Genomic DNA, 19758 nt, shown 5'->3' on the forward strand with positions numbered 1-19758 from the left:
AGAAGATAAATGACATACGCCGGTCTCGGAGCGTTGGCTTGTTTTTGCCCATTTTAAGCTTGGACTTTTCTTAAAATGTATCATGTTGAGCTTGTAGGTGACGTCTGTTGTCTTACGTAGATCTACAGCATGGGTATAGTGACGACTATCGACTAGAGGTGTCGCAAGACGATGCACGAGATTGGGTCCACGGGAAGGAGACGATACGAGATTTTAACATCAATTTTAAGCAAAGCACGATGAAGAAATATGACTGGACAAAAAAACTGAGTCTGGTGTGTTTTTAAATGTTTATTGTCCCACAAAATGATGCTAAACCTTATTATTGTCGACATTTTGAGACAAAATAAACCGCTGATATGATAATATATCACAATAATATATCACAATAATGTAATATTTCCTTTTATATGACATCTTTCACTCAATGAAGTTGTGGAATTGGTGTTTGTGACATATTTTGTCACAGGCAATTCGTACTGTCTGTCAAACGTTGGCAGCATTTCTTGGAATGCTGGCTTTTCAACTGTATTAAAGAGCAGCCCGAATGCCCCCGCGACTCTAATGAGGATAAACAGCATAGAAAACAGATGGATGGAATTTGTACTACCGTTACCTTGCATCGTCCTCACAAGGTTTCACTCTTCTTTTGTTGCGTGCATGCATGTTCTGTGAAGCGTCTAGGTGCTCAACCAATGCACAGAGTGAACCCTCTTCCTGCTTGTTTGGCGGCGAGAGACGAGGAAAACAAATCTATGGAGGCTGGCAAAATGATTCAGTTCATTTTCACTTGTGATTAATTTATTTAATATCGCGAGACAGTATCAGAGACAGAGAAATATCGTCACATTTTGCCACACCTCTACTATCGATGATTGCTAATATAATAATACACTAAGTCCCCAACTTACGAACATCCGACTTGCGAACATTCGGAAATACGAACGCAAGCTGACTGGTCTATATTTTCATGTATTTTGCCTTGTAGTAACTCCATATTTCTACTGCTACATGCTTGACCAGGAGAGGGCACTGTGACACTGCTAATGGGACCAACAGGTAGAGGAAGAAGGTGGGGAGAGTGTAAAGGAGAAATGGAAAGCTAAATTGTAGCTGTACGATGCAACCCAGACAGAGCGTGTGATTAAAGTTTATGAAGAGTTAATAGGCCTGCTTAATTCTACACCACCCACAGAACACTACCTCTTTTAGAAGAGTCTAACGACGACGACCATTTGTCCTTTTTTTCAATAACTCCTCCTCCTTCTCCACCACAACGACGTATGCTCGGCGACTCCTCTTCAAAGGTAAATAACATTTATTATTATATCACTTATTATTGTTTTTTTTCATTAATTATCCTCGTTTAATATTACTACTGCATCCAAACTCATATTTACATACATACACATATACTGTATATGTATACACGTACATGTAGTACCTATATCATTGGTAATATTACCTTTTGTTGGACTTACAGAAATAGAGTATTAAATATCATATGAAAACACAATCTAAATAAAAATATGCACAAATGGAGGAAAACGAAGTCAACAAACAAAAAATCCTTGATCGTCACCCATTCTCCTTATGACTGGTCACTGTGAGTCAGTCCAAGGGGCGTCGACGCACAAACGGGTTCCACTCTCTTTTTTATTTTTAGGTATAACCACAGTGCTGACCATGTCCACCATCATCACTGGGGTCAATGCGTCCATGCCCAGGGTGTCCTACATCAAAGCTGTGGATATTTACCTCTGGGTCAGTTTTGTCTTTGTCTTCCTGTCCGTCCTTCAATATGCTGCCGTCAACTACCTGACAACGGTAAGGGACGGCAAGGACCGAAAGCTCCGGGAAACGGCGCAAGAACAGGTACAGAGGCAGTCTTGGGAATTTCACGTACCTGCAAAACCAATCTGAAATTGGAGGTTTATTATTTGTCCTGTTCCAGACGCTGCCCTGCACCTGTGGCATGCCCCATGCAAAGACAATGATGATGGATGGGACGTATAGTGATGCCAATAGCCTGGCAGGGTACACCAGGGCCTCCATGGCAGTTGAGGACGCAGAAGACAAACACGAGCAGATGATGGTGCATCTTTCCCTGGACGAGTCCACATTAAGCAAGCGGAAGAGTGTCCGCAATTTCCGGATAATCCAGAACACCCACGCCATTGACACCTACTCTCGCATCATCTTCCCTGGTGCCTACACCCTTTTTAACCTCATATATTGGTGTGTGTACTGCTGAAAGACTGGATCTTTTGCGATGCGACACAACATATACGATATCTAGAGCAGATATTTGTTCCCATTTACAGTATGACCAGTGAAGAGTATGGCGTCACCACTAATAATCGACTGGACTGTTTGCACAAGTCTCTTGGGAAAAAACGAATAAAATAAATAAATAAATAAATAAAATTTGCTTGTGGGATCGTCCGATTTCGTTGGTACTTCCATGTCATTGTAGAGTGGGATCCCTTCACAGTCACCATTCACAGCCATGCAAAATCAGATTTTTGGTTTTCTGGCAAACCGTCCGCCGCCTCAGAAAGGGGAAGCAGTGCCCTGTCCTGGCCTGCTGACCTCAACTGAGGATATAAACGGACGGTGGAAGGAATACTTCAAGGCCCTTCTCAATCGCACCTTGCATACCTTGCGTAGAGGAAGCAGAGTCTGAGGTATCCGAGGTTGTTCAAAAACTCCTCAGTGGCAACGCTCCAGGGGTGGACAGGTTTCACCCTGAATTCTTCAAGGCTCTGGATGTTGTGGATGTTTTGGTCACAAGTCTCTTCAACATTGCGTGCAAGTCCGGAACAATACCTTTGGAGTGGCAGACTTGGGTGGTGACCACAGGGTGTATTCCAACTACAGGGGGATCACACTCCTCAGCTTCCCTGGGGTAGAAGGGTACGACTGTCAGTCGAACCTTATCTACAGGAAGCGCAATGTGTTTTTCATCCTGGTCGTGGAACACTACTGAACCAGCACTACAACCAACCACATGTGGGCTGGGAAAGGGCATTGCACTGCCAATGCCCTTTGTCATTGATGCGGTTCATAATCATGGGATCTCATCTCTGCTATGCACAGATGATGTGGTCCTGATGGCCTCATCAGGCTGGGGGGGACTGCTTCTGGGATGAGACTCAGCACCTCCAAATCTGAGGCTATGGTTCTCAGCCGGAAAAGGGTGGATTGCACTCATTGGGTTGGGAATGCGGTCTTGCCCTCGGTGGAGGAGTTCAAGTATCTCGGAGTCTTGTTCACGATTGGGGGAAGGCTAGAGAGTAAGATCGACAGGTGGATCACCACAGCATCTACAGTAATGCGGCCGCTGTGCTAGATAGACCTTGGTGAAGAGAAGGCTGAGCTGGAAGGCAAAGCTCTCGATTTACCAGTTGATCTACGTTCCCACCCTCACGTATGGTCATGACTTTGGGTCGTGACCGAAAGAGCCAGATAGCAGATATAAGCTGACAAAATGAGTTTCCTCGGAAAGGTAAGGTGAGGAACTCTGGGAGGAGATCAGAGTAGAGCCGGTGGTCCTTCGCAGGTGGCTTTTGCAGTTGAGGTAGCTCAAATGCCTCCCTGGTGAGGTGTTCCGGGCATGCCCAGTTGGGAGGAGGCCCCCGGGCAGACCTAGGACACACTGGAGGGATTATTTCCCACAGTGGGCCTGGGAACACTCAGTCTCTCCCTAGTGGAACTGGAAGAGGAGGCCGAGGACCGGGAAGTCTGGACTTCCCTAGTGAGACCACTGCCTCCACGACCCGGACCCGGACAAGAGGAAGAAAACCGATATATGGATTTACGGTAATTTCCTTATTTTCCTAGAAAATTCCCCATATTTTGTAAAGCAAATGTTGAAAGGTATGCATTCGCTCCAACGCATTCTGATTTCTGCTTTAAATAATTTGTATTTTTACGGTAACTTAAAACTTGTGTCTGAGTATGCTCACAAATGATGTCTATTTTTGCCGATTTCCCCAACATCACAAGTTTCTTCTCAAATAATCGTATTATGTCTTTATTTTTCGATTATAACTTTTTCCCCCCAACCTAATTTTCCAAAAATGACAGCTTTGTTTTGTTTTATTTCTCATAATTCCGACTTTAATTTAAAAACATGTATTTTGTTCTCTAATATTTCAACTCCATGCTATTAAAATGACATTATTTTTCCTCTTAATATTACAAGTTTATTTTCGTAAAATTGCAACTTTTTCTCCTGAGAATACAACCTTTCTCTCTTGATATTTTGACTTTAGTTTCCTAAAAAATAATTACATTTCTGCTGTTGGTTTTTTAAATTTTCCAAATATTTCAACTTTCTTCTTATGACTTTATTCTCGTAACATTGGGACTTTTTCTGCAACATAATTTTCCAAAAAGGATAAGCGGCATTTTCCAAAAATTACAACTTCATTTGTTGTTTTGTTTTTCAAAATATTCTGACTTAAAATTAATAACACCTTTCTTTAATATTTCAACTTTATGCCAGTAAAATGACTGATTTTTTTCCTCATAATATTACGTAATGCTTGTAAAATTACAACTTTTTTTCCTCTAATTTTGTATAACTTCTTAGCAGATTGTTACAAAATATCCAAGTGACCCTTGCATCCTTTCATTTTTCAATATGTATGGAAAAAGTTAGGCCGCATTCCAAAAACATGCACGTTAGCTTAACTGGCAACTCTAGGAAATTGTCCATAGGTATGAATGTGAGAGTGAATGCTTGTTTGTCTATATGTGCCCTGTGATTGGCTGGTGAGCAGTCCAGGGTGTACCCCGCCTCTCGCCCAAAGTCAGCTGGCATAGGCACCAGCACACCCGTGACCCTAGTGAGGATAAGCGGCATGGAAGATGGATGGATGGGATGGAAAAAGATTGGACACCCTTGGCTTGTATGGAAATTCTAAAGAGAAACAAACTCCAAAGACTCTTTAGCCTGCCCCCTTCCCCCAGACATCTTGATCAATGATTTGACCCAAGAATTTTATCTTGCTTTGGTTGTCGTTCAGCGTCACATGTTCGGCCTTCCAGCCTCTCATCATGCTCTGTTTGCCTCCTTCCCCAGATGAGCACATCGTCCATCTGGCACTCGGTGCCTTCCAGGCCTTCCAGGATGCGCCACATGCGTTTCTGGAAATGCTGAACATAAGACGTTTCTGGCGTCATACAGGAAGATTCTGTTGATAACGAGATCTGCCACAATCCTGCACTGGCATCTAACTTTGAGAAGACATTGGTGCCAAGAAGCTCACCTGGTGTCCCCGTTACTAACGCCGTTATTGTTTTCCAGTTACGGGTAATCGAATTACTTTGCTTTTATCGTTACGTACAGGGAAATGTGGCGTGTTATTATTATGCACTGATATCGAGATCGACTGATATCGGCTACTACACAGGAAGCTAAATAATCAGGGCTACAGACTGGTCACATTGTGCAACCAAAATATGAGACATTGTGAGTGAATTTCTCATGTACTCATGCATGTCCCGTATTGAGTTTACCAGTTGGTCCTCATTACCGTGAGACTGAAATATAGTCTGTAAAATGTGTAGTCAATTGACGGCTAAGCGTGTGTGATTACTCCCGTTTGATTGACGTCCGATTATTCTATCATCTTTGTTTACACATTTTGCCTGGCTCCGCTGTCTCTCTGGTGGCAGCTAGCTTATCCGCCCAGTCTCTGGTCCACAAACGTCATATGTGACTGTTTGCCTACTTCTATGCCACTTTTCCTCACTAGGGTCGCAGGGGTACACCCTGGACTGGTCGCTAGTCAAGCACAGAGCGCGTAACTACGGACAATTTATGCATGTTTTTGGGGCAAACTCCACACAGAGATGTCCAACAGAGATTCAAACCCAGATCTTCTGTGTGGCCAACATGCTAACCACTAGGTCACCGTGTGCCTAGTCACTGGTCAACTGGCCCTTTAAGGAGAAATAAACTGTGGGAAGTTGAGTGTCTCTTCCCTCGCTCGTCTGTTCGCACTGCCCATTGATTTCTGCGCCCTGATTGGCTGTAGACCATTGTCAATCAATCTCCTTCGTGTCTCCTGTGTCATCGCTAGCTTGTAAATGAATCTTCGGTTGGAAGGAGGAGCAGGACTGGAGCAGTATGTTTTAATAATGATACAAAAATGCTACAATACAGCAGGACGACGCGAGGACGAAAAGGCACGGTTACAGCATAAAAAAAATACGTGTGAGTGACTTAAGTGTAGGTTGATCATTAAAATTGGACGCCATGGATTTCACTTAATTCGGGCTATTTTGGGAACCTATCCCCCGCGATAAACAAGGGAACACCCTTTAATTTTATTCTGTTGTGTTATTTTTAACTGAAAAAATATTAAAACAAAGAACTTCCCATGTATTAGTATTACTCTAAAACAGGCATCAAATTAAATTCAGGTTTGTGTCAAGTAGTACATTTCTTTCACACATTTAAAAGGCAAAAAGAGTCGGGTTGGTTGGCCCTGCCAACAAGTTGCCCATTTTATTTTGTTCTTGAACATTTTTTCCTTGCTGAAAAACTTGTGCTCCCCCTTTTTCTGCATGTGCTCCTAAAATTTGAAGTGAGGGGCCACTGTGCTGGTCAACAAGTGTTTAAATACTGCCTCCTTGTGTTTTGGTAGAGAACTGCAAGCTAAACCCCAATTCTTTTACATATTTGAATGTTATTCCAAAAAGGTTCATGCAGTAATTACCTACCCTGGTAACTAATTACATTTATGAAGGAGTCATTCCCTTACTGATTGAATTACTGTTTTGGAAAGTAACTATAAATAACTTTAGTAGCCATTTTTAGGGCATTTGGAGAGTCCCTCGTTTCTGGCGGTTAATTGGACCCCACCGTGATAAGTGAATTTCCGCAAAGTAGGATTCCTTATTTGTAAATGGAGTGTTTTCGTGGAGCTAAATATGGTTTTTAACATTAGAACCTTCTAGACATGAAATAACACCCCTATTACCCAATATAGTAGACATAACAGGAAATAAGACACTTAAGACATATATAAGACTCACGGTCGTGGTACTATGTGTTCCCCAGGGGAGCTGAGTGAGTGGCAGTTAGGAAGTGATGTTGGGGTTTCAGAGTTGTTTCCTCTTAGTAGCCCACATTTTTATTGGGGATTATTGTGCCTGTTAGATGATAATTCAAACATTCTCCAATAAAAGCCTGTTGTTCCGGTGACCAGTGTGGAATACAACATATCACAATGTCTTTGAATGCATCTTCTGAATGCCTTATGTTTGCATTTTACTTCATTTAACCATTTTTATGCTTAACACTGCGTCATTTAGGCAAAAAATACTAACATTTGCTTCAATATGCATATGATTTCACTAATAGGCCGTATTCAACCACGAAACAGCATGTTTTTTTTTCAAATTAAAGCATGCTAGAGTGAAGCCACCAAATTGGAACCGCAATGCGGTGAGGGATTGCTGTGTATACAACCAGGAGGGGGTGGAAAAAAAAAAAAAATACAGAACATCTTCCACTTATGGCTGCCACATGTCCACAGATACGTTCTTTAAGCAGCCATTGTGCTGTGGTGTAATGTTTTATTGCTTTGTCTAATGAATAATGTAAAATTTCTTTTAATACACAGCAAAATATGGCAGATCGAGCTGTAAACAAAACTACAATGGTCCAAATTAAACAACAAAACAAAACAAGAAAAGCGACATTAAATATCCATAAGGAATCATTACTACCACTAGAATGGCATCTAAAAGAGCAAAAACTATATACACGTCAAATTGAAAAGTCCTTCGGGTTGATTTTTTACTTGTGTTCAAGTCACGAGCTGCAAATACTGGCGCCATTAACTTAAGTTTGCATGCTGTCACGGTATAAACGTCATTATTGACATTAAAGCTTCAACAGGAGAAAAACTCACCGAGGTGGCAGCAACACTACAAGAGAATGTGTTCCGAAAAATACAAATAATGCCACTAAAACTAAATCATGCGGCGGAAGACATGTTCATCATCATCATTGTAGATGGTACCCTCCGACAAGTGGGAGCAGAGTGGGCGGAGCTACAAGATTGCAAGTGACTTTGAGGCTCTAAATCCAAATCAAATACACCAAGGAATAAAAAAAAAAAAAAAACTCAAGTCAAACGCTACACATCTATAAAATTCCTATAGGAAGGCTTCCCGAGAAAAACAAAACAAAAAAAAAACTTGTGAGTCCTGAGTAAGGTGTGGTTGCACAGTACAGCTTATTTCCATCCCATCCTTCACAATATACATAAGCAGTATCATCACATTATACGCAGTCATTGAAAACAAGCCAAAATGGTGTTTAAAAAAAAAAAATCAATACACTTTTGATCAAAATGTTGAGAACAGTTGAAAAATTGCAAGAATTTAATTTTGCACTGTTGGATCTTGAAGTTCTGAGTAGAGCTTCAAAATGCAAAAAGAAGAAATGGGAGAAATGTGAACATTTTTAAATTTCCTTCATCATCCATTAAAGAAGACCTTACCCTCTTAGTGTTTTAGCCAAAACAAGATTTTCATACATATCAGCTTTGACTTTGGAAAACAGTGATGGACCAAATGAATGAGTCCATTAATTGAAACAAGCTTCAGATTAATCGACTAAGAAAATGATCATGATTGGATTTTTGTGTACACTTATTGTTTTACTGATTTAGATTTTATTTATTATTTAACATTATTTTAACAGAATATTCAAGTGTCCAATAACCATCAGACGGCATCTACAAGAGGAGGCTTTTAAGAAGAAAAAAATGTCTCCAAAGGCCTCGTCTCCTTCAATGCCACACAATTGCCCATTTGGAATTTGCATGAGAGCACCAAACATGGCACTTTTTATTCTCTGACGGGAAAAAATGTAACCTTGACAGTCCTGTAACTTCAAACGTTACTGGCATGACAAGGAGAACCCACCTGAGATGTTTTCCACACGGCACAGTGGAGGGAGCACCATCATGATCTGGGTTGCTTTTTCCTTCAATGGAACAATGGAGCTTCAGGTTGTGCAGGGGCGTCAAACGGCAACTGGCTGTGTGGAGATGTTGCAGGGGGCATCCCTCATGACTGAAGGCCCTCGTCTGGGGGTTAATGATTGGCTTTTTCAAAAGGACAATGCTGCATTTCACAATAACCGCCTGACAAAGGACTTCTTCCAGAGGAATAACTTCACTTTGTGAGTGCGTGTTCTCCTGAACTAAATCCAATTGAGAACATTTGGGGATGAATGGCAAGGTAAGTTTACAAAAATGGACATCAGTTCCAGACAATGGATACCCTCTGTAAAGCCATCTTCACCAGCTGGAGCAACATTCCACTAGGAAACCAATTTTTCATGAGATGAACAACAATGGTACAGTTACTCATTACGGAGTCGTTCTTTTGAACATTTTATTTCTATTTTAGCGGTTTGGTCTTAACTTTTGATCAGCCTATTTCACGTTAATGCTTGTTAGCATTAAATTGCTTACTCAATTTTTTTTTTTGGCTCACTCCCATATCTTCTTTTTGCATTTTGAAGCTCTACTTAGAATCTCCTTAAGATGCAACTGTGCAAAATGTAAATTCTTGCAGTTTTTCAACTGATCTTAACATTTTGGATCAGGGGTGTATTGGAGCTATAAAAACAACACAAGTGGTTTTGTTTTACCTGAAGTATAAAAAGAAATGTGTATGTACAAAAATATACATCGTTAATGTCAAATTCTTCTCTCATTCTCTTGCATTAAGAAGTCTCACGAAGCCAACAAAAGTCCTTATTGGTTCCTACGTAGAACTTGAAATGTACTGCAGTACTTCCACAATCAAGCGTTCCAATTCGTGTTGGTTTGAAAAGCAAATCATTAAAAACAAATACCAATGGCGTGTGTGAGCTTTCGTAGCGATCACTCACGAGTGTCCAGCACCGAGCTCCTCAGTAGACACGCGGGATGATCCGGTAGCGCACCGTTCGGCAGTACTCGTCCCAGGCCGAGCCGTACTTCCTCCTGCACTCGCTCATGTCACGGGAGTCCCGGTGCACCAGCAGGATGATGAAGTAGATCATGTAATACCACGGCAACAGATGACTGAAGCCTAGGCATGGACCACAGGAACGTTTTGAAATGATAAAATGCGGTCTCCTTTACTAGATGTACTGTTTTTTTCAGTACAGTAAAATCTATGAGATTTGTACTGGACTTGGATGCGTCCCATGGCAAAGTGACTCACCGCAGGGTAGAGACCAGGCCAGAGCCATGATGAGGTCTCCCAGATAGTTGGGGTGGCGGACCACCCCCCACCAGCCAGACACCAGAAGACTTTTCCCGGTTGCAGTTGGAATGGTCTTCAGGTCTGGAGAGAAACACAAAAGAAAAGTGATGTTACTGATGTCACGCCATCACCTCTGCAAGGCGGGCTGGGAAGCTCATATGCACACTTGTCCAAAAAAAGGTCACCCAGCATGCCTTGCAGGTCATAAATTACTGTAAAATATTTTAAAGTTTATGTCAAATCTTTTCAGCCTCACCCCCAGATTTACAAACCAATGTACTGTATGAGCTGCAACAACAGCAACCATGAATAAAGGCACTAATAGACCTTTTAAATAAATAAACACACACACACACACAATACTGTATGTATGTGTATATATGTATAGCTAGATATATAGCAAGCGAGCGAGCGAGAGAGAGAGAGAGAGAGAGAGAGAGAATATTGTTTATAGGTATGAATGTGAGTGTGAATGGTTGTCTATATGTGGCCTGCAATTGGCTGGCGACCAATCCAGGGTGCACCCCGCCTTTCGCCCAAAGTCAGCTGGGCACACACATTAACTAACAGACATTAAAATATATATATATATATATATATATATATGCCATATGTAAATGCCACTAAAAGGCCTTTTAAAAAAATACATATTTTAAAAACATATTAATAAATAAATAAATAAATGAAAAATAAGTTTAAAAATGTGAAAAAATTTTTTTTATAAAAGACACTAACAGACCTGCTAACCTTGAATAAATTTTATAAATAAAGTCTACAGTTGCAACAATTATTCTGGTATTCAATGTTTTTTTATTTAAACATTTAAAAATGTAAATATCCTGATTTCAGTCTCTCAAATGTGAATTTTTTTTTTGCCCTTAGCCATCTATGAAAGCAGACTTCCTATCTTTGTGTTTTAGCCAAAAACAAGATATTCACACACATCAGCTTTGACTCTGGAAAACAGCGATGGGATGTTTTTGCATCTTTTCTGATATGCTGCGGACCAAACCACTAACTGTTTGTGTTTGCTTCATATTTATTTGGTCAGTCTAGGATCTAACCAAATACTCGATTAATAGATAGAACAATCTTCAGATTAATCGACTACACTAAAAAAAAAAATGGCTAGTTGCAGCCCTGGTGAAGTCCCCCTGCCTCGCATCCCCCAGTACTACTTGTGAAGCACTGGGTTAAAGAGCTTCTACATACTGCTGCAGTCCTCTTCACACAAACATAAAAAAATATATATAAATGTTTCCTGAGCCATACTTTGGACACCCCTGTCTTACAGAGTAGTACAATAAGGAACCCGAAACAACAACGTACGTGACAGTTTGGGGTCTGATGGGCTTCTCCTGAAGGCGTTTTTCTCAGAGTTGGATTTCCGGAAGATGTAGAAGCCAACGACTGAAAACGAGACAAGCAAATGGAGGAACGTGTGAGTTCGTAGATTCTCTCAAAATGTCAATGAAATTGAGTTTTCTCACGTTTCAGCAAGACGATGGCGACGACAGCTGGGAGGCTGAGTGCATTTGGGTGGCTAACCAAGTAATAGGCCTGCAGGGTATAGGTAAAAGGGACCCACACCAGATCTCCAAAGGCTAGCATGAAGCCAAAGCCATCGTGCATCAGGTCCATGGTGGTCAGAATGGCCTCCTGAAAGTTGTGGTTGTATCCGTTCATTCAACCAATTCTTTACAAAGACACACCAGTTTGCAGAAATAATAAGATAACAACGTGGGTTCTGTTGTACCTCGTTCCAAAGACCATCAACCACATACAGCAGCTGGAAGGCGTTGACCAGTATCATGGCGTACGATGGAGAGGCCAGACCCCACTGCTTCATCTCAGCCAGTGCCAGTGCAAAGTTGATCAAGCACTAAAAAAAAAAAAAAAAAAAAAAAAACACATCCACAATCAGGTGCTGTTTCGTTGTGATCTGTCTCCCACCTTCAGATGTTTTGCTTGACAATGCTCCATTGGTTCTCAATTGGGTTGAGGTCAGGGGAAAAAAGGGGGCCAAACCTCTCCTTTCATGCCCTTAAAAGCCAATGACAGAGAGGTAGGTATTCTTTGCATTATGAGATGGTGCTTTGTCATGCATGAAGGTCATTTTGCTACAGAAGGTACGGTTCTTCATAACATACCATGAAAGAAAGTGGTCGATCAGAAACTCTACATACTTTGCTGGGGTCATTTTCACACCTTCCAACACCATAAAAAGGGCCCACCAGCTCTCACAATGATTGCAAACCAAAACATGACTCAGCCACCTTCTTGCTGGCATCACAGCCTTTTTGATATATGCTGGCCAAACTCTACTTCATGCACCGTTTGTGATTGTTTGCGAATAGGTTGTGTTGTGTTCAGTAGCTCAGTGTGGCGTGCACAAAGATTATGCGTGCCAGAAATGTTAACTTTGCCAGAAATTTCTGAACTTTTCAAACAGTTTAAACATACAGTCATCCCTTGCTACATCATAGTTCGAACATTACGCCCTCACTCTATCCCGGTTTTTCAATTAATCAAGGATTGCTCTTTCGTGGTTGAATATGGTCAAATTATTCGGAAAAAAATCAAATTTTATGCAAATTTTACATAATCATAGTCTAAATTAAGCATTTTCAAGTACAGTATGACAACAGCTAAATGAAGGAAAATACAAATATAAGGCATCAAAAGACGACTGTACTTCACACCTGCTCACCATGAATTTACTCATTGGCACTAAAAAAAAATTGCGTAGAATAATTGGCATTACAATTATATAAATAATTTAAAAAACAATCATATTTAAGAAATATGACTTAATTTTTTTAACAATTTCTTAAACAATGTATAAACCAAAGTTTTGTTGTTTTTTTTTTTTTTTAAAAAAAGGTTAATAAATAGTTTTTTTGTTGTTGTTTTTTCCCCATTTGTCGGAAATCCGTTGTGGCAACGCACGACTTCAAGAACTGCTTTATCATTTTGCACCACATGCTCGAAAAGATGATATACTGTAGACTCACCCAGCCGATCAATCCCGGACGCATCTCACAAAAGAATTTCAAATCAAAGTCTTTGATGCGGGGGTTGAGCTCATGTCCCTTGAAGAAGTCATAAACCACATTACCTGGAAAGACATGCAGGGAAGGAAAAAAAAAAAAAAAAAAATCATTACATAGGATGCAGCGCAACGTTAGCAAGCTTTTCTTCTTCTTCTTCCCCTTACCAGAGCTCCCGCCAAGTGCCAGCTGGCCCGGGGCGGCATAGAGAGACCTGACATACAGGTAAACACTGAGCAGGACGGAGATGAGGAAGGTGGCTACGGCAAGTTGCAAGAAGTGGCTGTGGATGTAGGTGAGGTCAACACCCTGATGGACTGCCGCTGCAACCACTGCAGCACTCATTACAATGGCAAAGAAACCTGAATGGGCACACAAAAGATGACTTAACTTCAATTTCTAAAAAATAAATAAATAAATAAAAAAGCAGAAACAAAACTATCCTTGTAGTAATCAGGTAAAAAATATGACAGAACAGCACTTTATGTAATATTTTCACCTAGTAATGATTGTAATGGAATACTGGCTTGTAATGAGAACAAAACCGAACCATGGATCGCCTCCTTTAGGGGTCGATAATACCGGTAACAAATAACAGGGCTAAAATTACTTGTATTACTTTAATCTCATTTCTAACTAGCCATGCACACAAAACTGTAGTACTGTGCAACCAAAAATACTGTCACATGCAAAAGCTCACCATTGGTTCTGTACTTTAGCCTTTCACCAGACCTCAGCGGCATGCCCTCGCTCAGCTAGAGGAACAGAGGTAGCAGAGAATTAACAGCTTTACTCACCACGGGAGGCAATAGTGGTCTATCGATCAAGGCACACACACATAAAGGATGTTTAACAGTCATAAAAAAATGCATGAGGGAGTCTTATCTTTTAGGTGTATAAAAGCTTCCTTGAAGATAAACATCAACATAGAAGTTTTGATGGCCAAGATGAACAAAGGCATACCTTATCCCTTGCTGTCATTTAATTACATTCCCCTGGCCTGTAATTTAATTCCTGGATCCTGCCTGAGCTCCCGTGAGGGAGACATGAAGCCATGTGCGCATTCACATGTCTTTCAAGAATGACTGAATGTATGAAGTGGGAGCAGAGCAGTTCTATGCTGCCTGTATTGGTTGTACATACTGCACACGGCTGCCTACTCACCTTTCCCACAGGCAGGATGTAAAGGATGGCCTGGAATAAGATCCACAGGACAACAAAGCCCAGGGCCTGCGCATCCCAGAAAGTTTCAAGGGGAGGAACAGGAGGGGGGAAGTTGGCCAAGCTGGGGTCCTTTAAATTGACTTGGAGAACCACGAAGAGAACCCAGGACGGCAGAAAGAGCAGCCAGAAGTACGCGCCTGAGGGGTGAGGACACACAAAATGATTTGAAAACCCCAGCAGTCCATTTGTGGAGCTTGAACATCATTGTCTAAACTTTGACAATGATGTGTAAAATAGCCTATTTCACATAAACATCCCGTAAAACAACTGCATATATCAGCACTAAAGACAGGGGTGTTTAAACTTTTTCCACAGAGGGCCGCATCCTGAAAAATCACTTTTACATTTTGTAAACCAACCCATGTAGATATGAAAAGACGTGTTTGATATTTAAAAGAAAACAAAAAAACTGCCTGCATCGCAGCTTTGTTTTATTGGTGACAAAGCGTATTACTAGTATGAACGTTTTCTCCTCACATGACACTTTTTGCTATTTTTTTTTATATTTCAACTTTCTTCTTGTACATTATTCTTGTAATATTTCTTTATTCTCATTTTTTGACTTTCCCAAGCTTTTTTTTCCAAAAATTATTCTTTGTTTTGTTTGTCATATTACGACTTTTTTCCTTTTAATTTTCAACTTTATGCTATTTTTCCTCTTAATATTATGACTTTACTCTCTTGATATTATGTCTTTATTCTTGTAAAATTACTGCTTTTTCCCCCCCAAACTTTTTCCTGTTTTCTTGTTTAAGAGTATTTTTAGAACGTGCCGAGAACCTACACAAAAACGGCCCGGGGGCCACACTTTAGACAGCATGCCCTAACAGAAAATACGAGAATACGCTGCTTTTGACTTTTACCACTGATTCAAATACATACAGTATAGACATGGAAAGCAGCGGAAGGCCATGGAACAAAAGAAGAGCCACAAAGCATGCTGGGAATCCGTGAGCACCCCCAGCGACGGGAGTGATGTCTGCTCCCAAAATGCTTTTGCGGCACTTTTTTGTAAAAAGTTACTAAAGTTATGTGTTTAGTAATTTCCCTATGTGTTTACTTACCCTTTGTTGTCCTGTTATTTTTGTGTTGACTCCGTGATTGTAGGTAGTGTTCTGTCTAGTGACGCCCCCTGTTCTTTTCAATTTCCCAATTAAAGATATGCTTCCTTTAAGCAAGCTAAAGTGCTTCTCAACCCTCCTCAGGGTGCACGGGCCTCACTAACACTACATTTTGGTGTCATGTAGGACGCCACAAAATTCAATGAGCTGCAAGTTTGAGACCCCTGGTATGATATGACCATGGTGATGCTTATTTTGTTTGTTGTGCATCCAGCAACCTACCTATCTTGCCACCAAAGTCCAGCGGCCTCGACACCATTGGAGTAGGCGCTGTAACTACGTTGGCGTCCTTCTTCTCCTGCTGCTCAAGTTTGGCCTCGTCCTTCCTGCGGCGCAGATTGTATCGGCCCTGGTTCTTCTCAGGCTCTGAATCCCTCTTTGTCTCGGATTTCTTAAGATCAAAGCAATGTTTTTTTGACAATTTAAAAGCTGTTCTAAAAAGTTCACCAGGAGACTATTTTATTCAACTTGCAATTATATGGATCTGCCCTAAAAACACGAAAGAAACTCAAGCGTCAGCGATCCGCCCACTGTGCAGTGAGCCGCTCTTCTCTAATGTTGACTCGAAAGATGTGTTTGTTCTCCATATGACATGTACTTTTGACTTCACACTTTTCAAACTTGTAGAAAATACCACGCTGAACTTGATGAGTATTAAAAGAAGTGTTGTGAGTGTAAAAAGTGTGACAACCAACCCCGTTCTTCCCTATGTGTCATTCAGCCGGAGTACCTTATCACCCAGCCCTAGTGTCTCTCTCAGCTAGAAAGCACACGGCCCCACCAACATGCAAGCATCATGACATTCCATTAGCCCTGCCTTACCTCAAAGCCCATTCACAGGCAGAAAAACAGCAGTCAGTAAGAGAGCTTTGGGTGATCATACTGTCTGACTGATACTATGAACACGGAAGTTCCATCTCGTGTCATCCAAATGTCATTTTTTTTTTTAGTATTGTTGTGTTTACTGAGGTGGACAGGGCAAGTAAGCACAACAAAACACAAGTCAAGTTAACTCACCTCATTTTCTTTGGTAGCCGCATTGTTCTCCTCTTTCTTTTCATGCTTATTGTTGCTGTTGTTTTCAGTAGCCTTTGTAGGTCGTCACCCAAAACCAATGGAGGGAAAGTGAAGGAGATGGACAGCGACAAACATGAGGAACAAACAGAGCAGGAATGTAACACATAAAAAAAGTTAACCCTTCTTCATGACTGACAGAATTGTTTATTCCCATGATGAGAGCATGTGAACGTCTGAGCGGAACCGCATGAGACATGAGAGCAAAGAGGGCAGCTGGACTGCTCACCAGAGGAACGACTCGGACTTCAACCATGTCCTTCAGCTTTGTTTCCTTGCGTGATGACGGCGTGCTCTCTGCTATCGCTGCGGAAGCAGCGGCCGCCGCTGCGCGGGAAGAAGAGCGTCGAGTGGTTCTCGCCGGGGACCGGGAGCGGCTGCGACGGCGGCCTGGTGATCGGGAACGAGAACGGGTACGGATTTGGAAGCCGGAAGAACTCTGGTTGTTGAAAGAAAAGAGACGAGAGCGACATTGTTGAAATAGAAATGCTGAAGTCTCATTGCAAGCCATGATTGTCACAAAACTGTGTGATCCTACCCTGATGTCCTGTTCCTTGAGCTCCAGCTCAGTTCCATCCTTGTAGATGACCGTGTAGAGCTGACTTTTGACATCAAAGCCCAGCACCTTGACTTCATAGTACAGGTTGCTACCGGGCCAGCGGCCCATCACCATGTCCCCTTTCTGGTACTTTACACTCGGCATTGTCTTCTACCTAACATGCACAGATAATAAGGCAAGAAAAATATGAAAGACAACTATTGACATCCTGATATATACACACTGGCGCTTAAAGGCCTGTTCCAACTGGGGGGCTGGTTAGTCTTTGTGCTATGCTATGAATGAGTGGTCCGCTGGGAAAATATTTCCCCACATAAATGTTCCTTCTCCTCACTATTGCAGTATTTCATTCACAACATGTCAATATCCGCGAGATTCCGCATTTAACAGTAGATTCCATTTTTACTGGCCAATTCTGTCCGCGATTACGTTAACGTGGAAATTATTGGGCCCTACTTATTGTCTTAAGTCTCCCGTCAACTGTCCTTCCGGGACATAAGAGATCAAAAGCAGAACTACTGCGACGCACATTTGTACAAATTTACATGGGTAGATTATAGCAGCGCACCCAAACACTGCAGCCAGCATTTCTCCTGTTGCAAGACTCGAAGGTACTTAACCTTTGTCAAACAAGGGTGGCAAAGCATCCTTTTTTGCCCCAGTGATGCAAACAGAGGAGTGTGACAAAATATCGAACTAACTCATTAACAACGACTGGGAAATAAACTCAATAAGACTTCCCACTTCATAGCCAGTTGTGTTAGCAAGTGGCGTTGAAGCTGCCAGCATGTACTGCATTGCAGTAATTTTACAATTGATCACAAAAACCACAAAAGACAGGATGTCATCTGTCACACAATTGTAAAATAATTGATTAATCACACAATGAATGAAAGTGAACTAGATAATTTTGAAGGCCTCAATACACTGCCATGTGTAGGCCTGTCACAATAATTGATAATTTGAACGATTACAAAAAACAGGTATGACGGCCTTGATAAATTGACACGTGCATCCATGCGTGTGTTTCATTTGCTCGTCTCTCTTTGCCCCACAGGCTGGATGACAAGAGGGTTCACTCTGCAACTGTCTGTGCGCATTGGTTCTATAGTGAAATGAATGGAGAGGGTGAGCCCTCCTCTCATTCAGCCTCCTTGTGGAGGCGGGGCTACTAGTAAGTGGATACAGATGGTTGTCACTACGCAATACGTACCCGGAACGCAAATCAGTGTCACGCATGCGCGAGGACTACGAGGCGCGAGGACTTTCCTCCTTTAGCAAATTTTTACGACAGCGCTTCTGTAACGTCACTATTTTTTAAATGCATGAACATAAATGGTCAGGGTATTTTATAAGTGACTGTTGTCAAAATACTTTGTTGGCATGGGGATATTTCTATAGTCTTATGACATCCACCACGACTGAGCAACACAAAAACTTATGTAATGCACGACGCGCAGACGTAAACGTCGTACATAAAGAAATAGAATAAAACACATAAAATGCAGCGATATTTCAATGTAAACAACCATAAGCAGAGTGCAATGATGGATTAATCTAGAGGACTCAGGTAGAGTGACTGCCAAAACACAGGCCGACCGGATGGAGACGGGTTCTGGACATGCTTAGAACCTAGTTGAACCGATTGCGTTCTGGGTACGTAATGCGTCGTGACAAAGGTTTGCAGTTAGCTTCGTGAGGTAGCATACGCTAACATGAATTAAGGCACAGAAACGATGGTTTCTGAGGCGAATGCGTTTGTAGCAATTTTGAGGATTTTGTGCAAGGGGAGTCAATATTTTCTTAACCAAATGATCCTCCGTAATTCGAGTTTCCACACGGACGCCCCGGACACTACTGACTGAGGTGGCGGAGCTAGCAGCTCGCAGGCGTGACAAATGGCATCGTGGCAAATGCAAGCGAGAAGCCTGAGCTGGAAGACCCTCCCATCTCACTACGGTCTACTGTTTGGGAACACTTTGGCTTCCCTGTTAAAATTACGGATGGACATAGGCAAGTGGATAAATCCAAAGTTGTGTGTCGACATTGTTCCACGGATATCGGGTATGCTGCAGGAAACACAACTAGCATGTTAACATGGTATTGGAGTTTTTATAGACACGGGATTACGTCCATATTCAGTTGTTGAGAGCGCTGACTTATTTAAGTACAGTCATGGAAAAAATGATTAGACCACCCTTGTTTCTTCAGTTTCTTGTTCATTTTAATGCCTGGTACAACTAAAGGTACCTTTGGACAAATATAACAATGACAACAAAAATAGCTCATAAGAGTTACATTTTTTGGCAGTACAATGCTATAGCTATTCATGGAAGAACTTAAGTGATCTTGGTTATTATATAAAAAAACAACATGGAAGATGCTCGATATCAGCTCTTATTATGAGCTGTATTTGTTATCATCATCATTATATTTGTCCAAA

The 19758-nt window shown here is 41.5% G+C and overlaps 2 protein-coding genes across 10 annotated transcripts in view; one reads left to right on the forward strand and one right to left on the reverse strand.

Moving 5' to 3' along the window:
- The window catches only part of LOC129172283 (gamma-aminobutyric acid receptor subunit rho-2-like), a 21140-nt gene extending 11619 nt beyond the window's left edge, over positions 1-9521 (forward strand). The window contains exons 8-10 of one of the 2 annotated variants that reach the window (XR_008566967.1): positions 1667-1875; positions 1955-3822; positions 5090-9516. Coding sequence is in view for 1 of the 2 variants with exons in the window: in XM_054761864.1 (XP_054617839.1) it covers positions 1667-1875; positions 1955-2254 (509 nt within the window). In the remaining variant the exon portion in view is untranslated. Of the gene's footprint in view, positions 1-1666; positions 1876-1954 lie in introns of both variants that reach the window. The other variant, XM_054761864.1, reaches the window with a different exon arrangement.
- The window catches only part of lbr (lamin B receptor), a 25990-nt gene continuing 6510 nt past the window's right edge, over positions 279-19758 (reverse strand). For 4 of the 8 annotated variants that reach the window (XM_054761857.1, XM_054761859.1, XM_054761861.1 and 1 more), the window contains exons 2-13: positions 16986-17469; positions 16700-16771; positions 15905-16073; positions 14502-14698; positions 14038-14092; positions 13505-13699; positions 13302-13405; positions 12044-12169; positions 11778-11946; positions 11617-11697; positions 10246-10368; positions 279-10110 (exon numbers count right to left, since the gene is read on the reverse strand). In XM_054761857.1, coding sequence (XP_054617832.1) covers positions 9950-10110; positions 10246-10368; positions 11617-11697; positions 11778-11946; positions 12044-12169; positions 13302-13405; positions 13505-13699; positions 14038-14092; positions 14502-14698; positions 15905-16073; positions 16700-16771; positions 16986-17459 — 1926 coding nt within the window. In that variant the 5' untranslated portion in view covers positions 17460-17469 and the 3' untranslated portion in view covers positions 279-9949. The remainder of the gene's footprint in view (positions 10111-10245; positions 10369-11616; positions 11698-11777; positions 11947-12043; positions 12170-13301; positions 13406-13504; positions 13700-14037; positions 14093-14501; positions 14699-15904; positions 16074-16699; positions 16772-16985; positions 17470-19758) is intronic. The other 4 variants (XR_008566965.1, XR_008566964.1, XM_054761862.1 and 1 more) reach the window with 4 other exon arrangements.

Source organism: Dunckerocampus dactyliophorus, chromosome 19, assembly GCF_027744805.1.
Source record: "Dunckerocampus dactyliophorus isolate RoL2022-P2 chromosome 19, RoL_Ddac_1.1, whole genome shotgun sequence".
NCBI classification, from domain to species: domain Eukaryota; kingdom Metazoa; phylum Chordata; class Actinopteri; order Syngnathiformes; family Syngnathidae; genus Dunckerocampus; species Dunckerocampus dactyliophorus.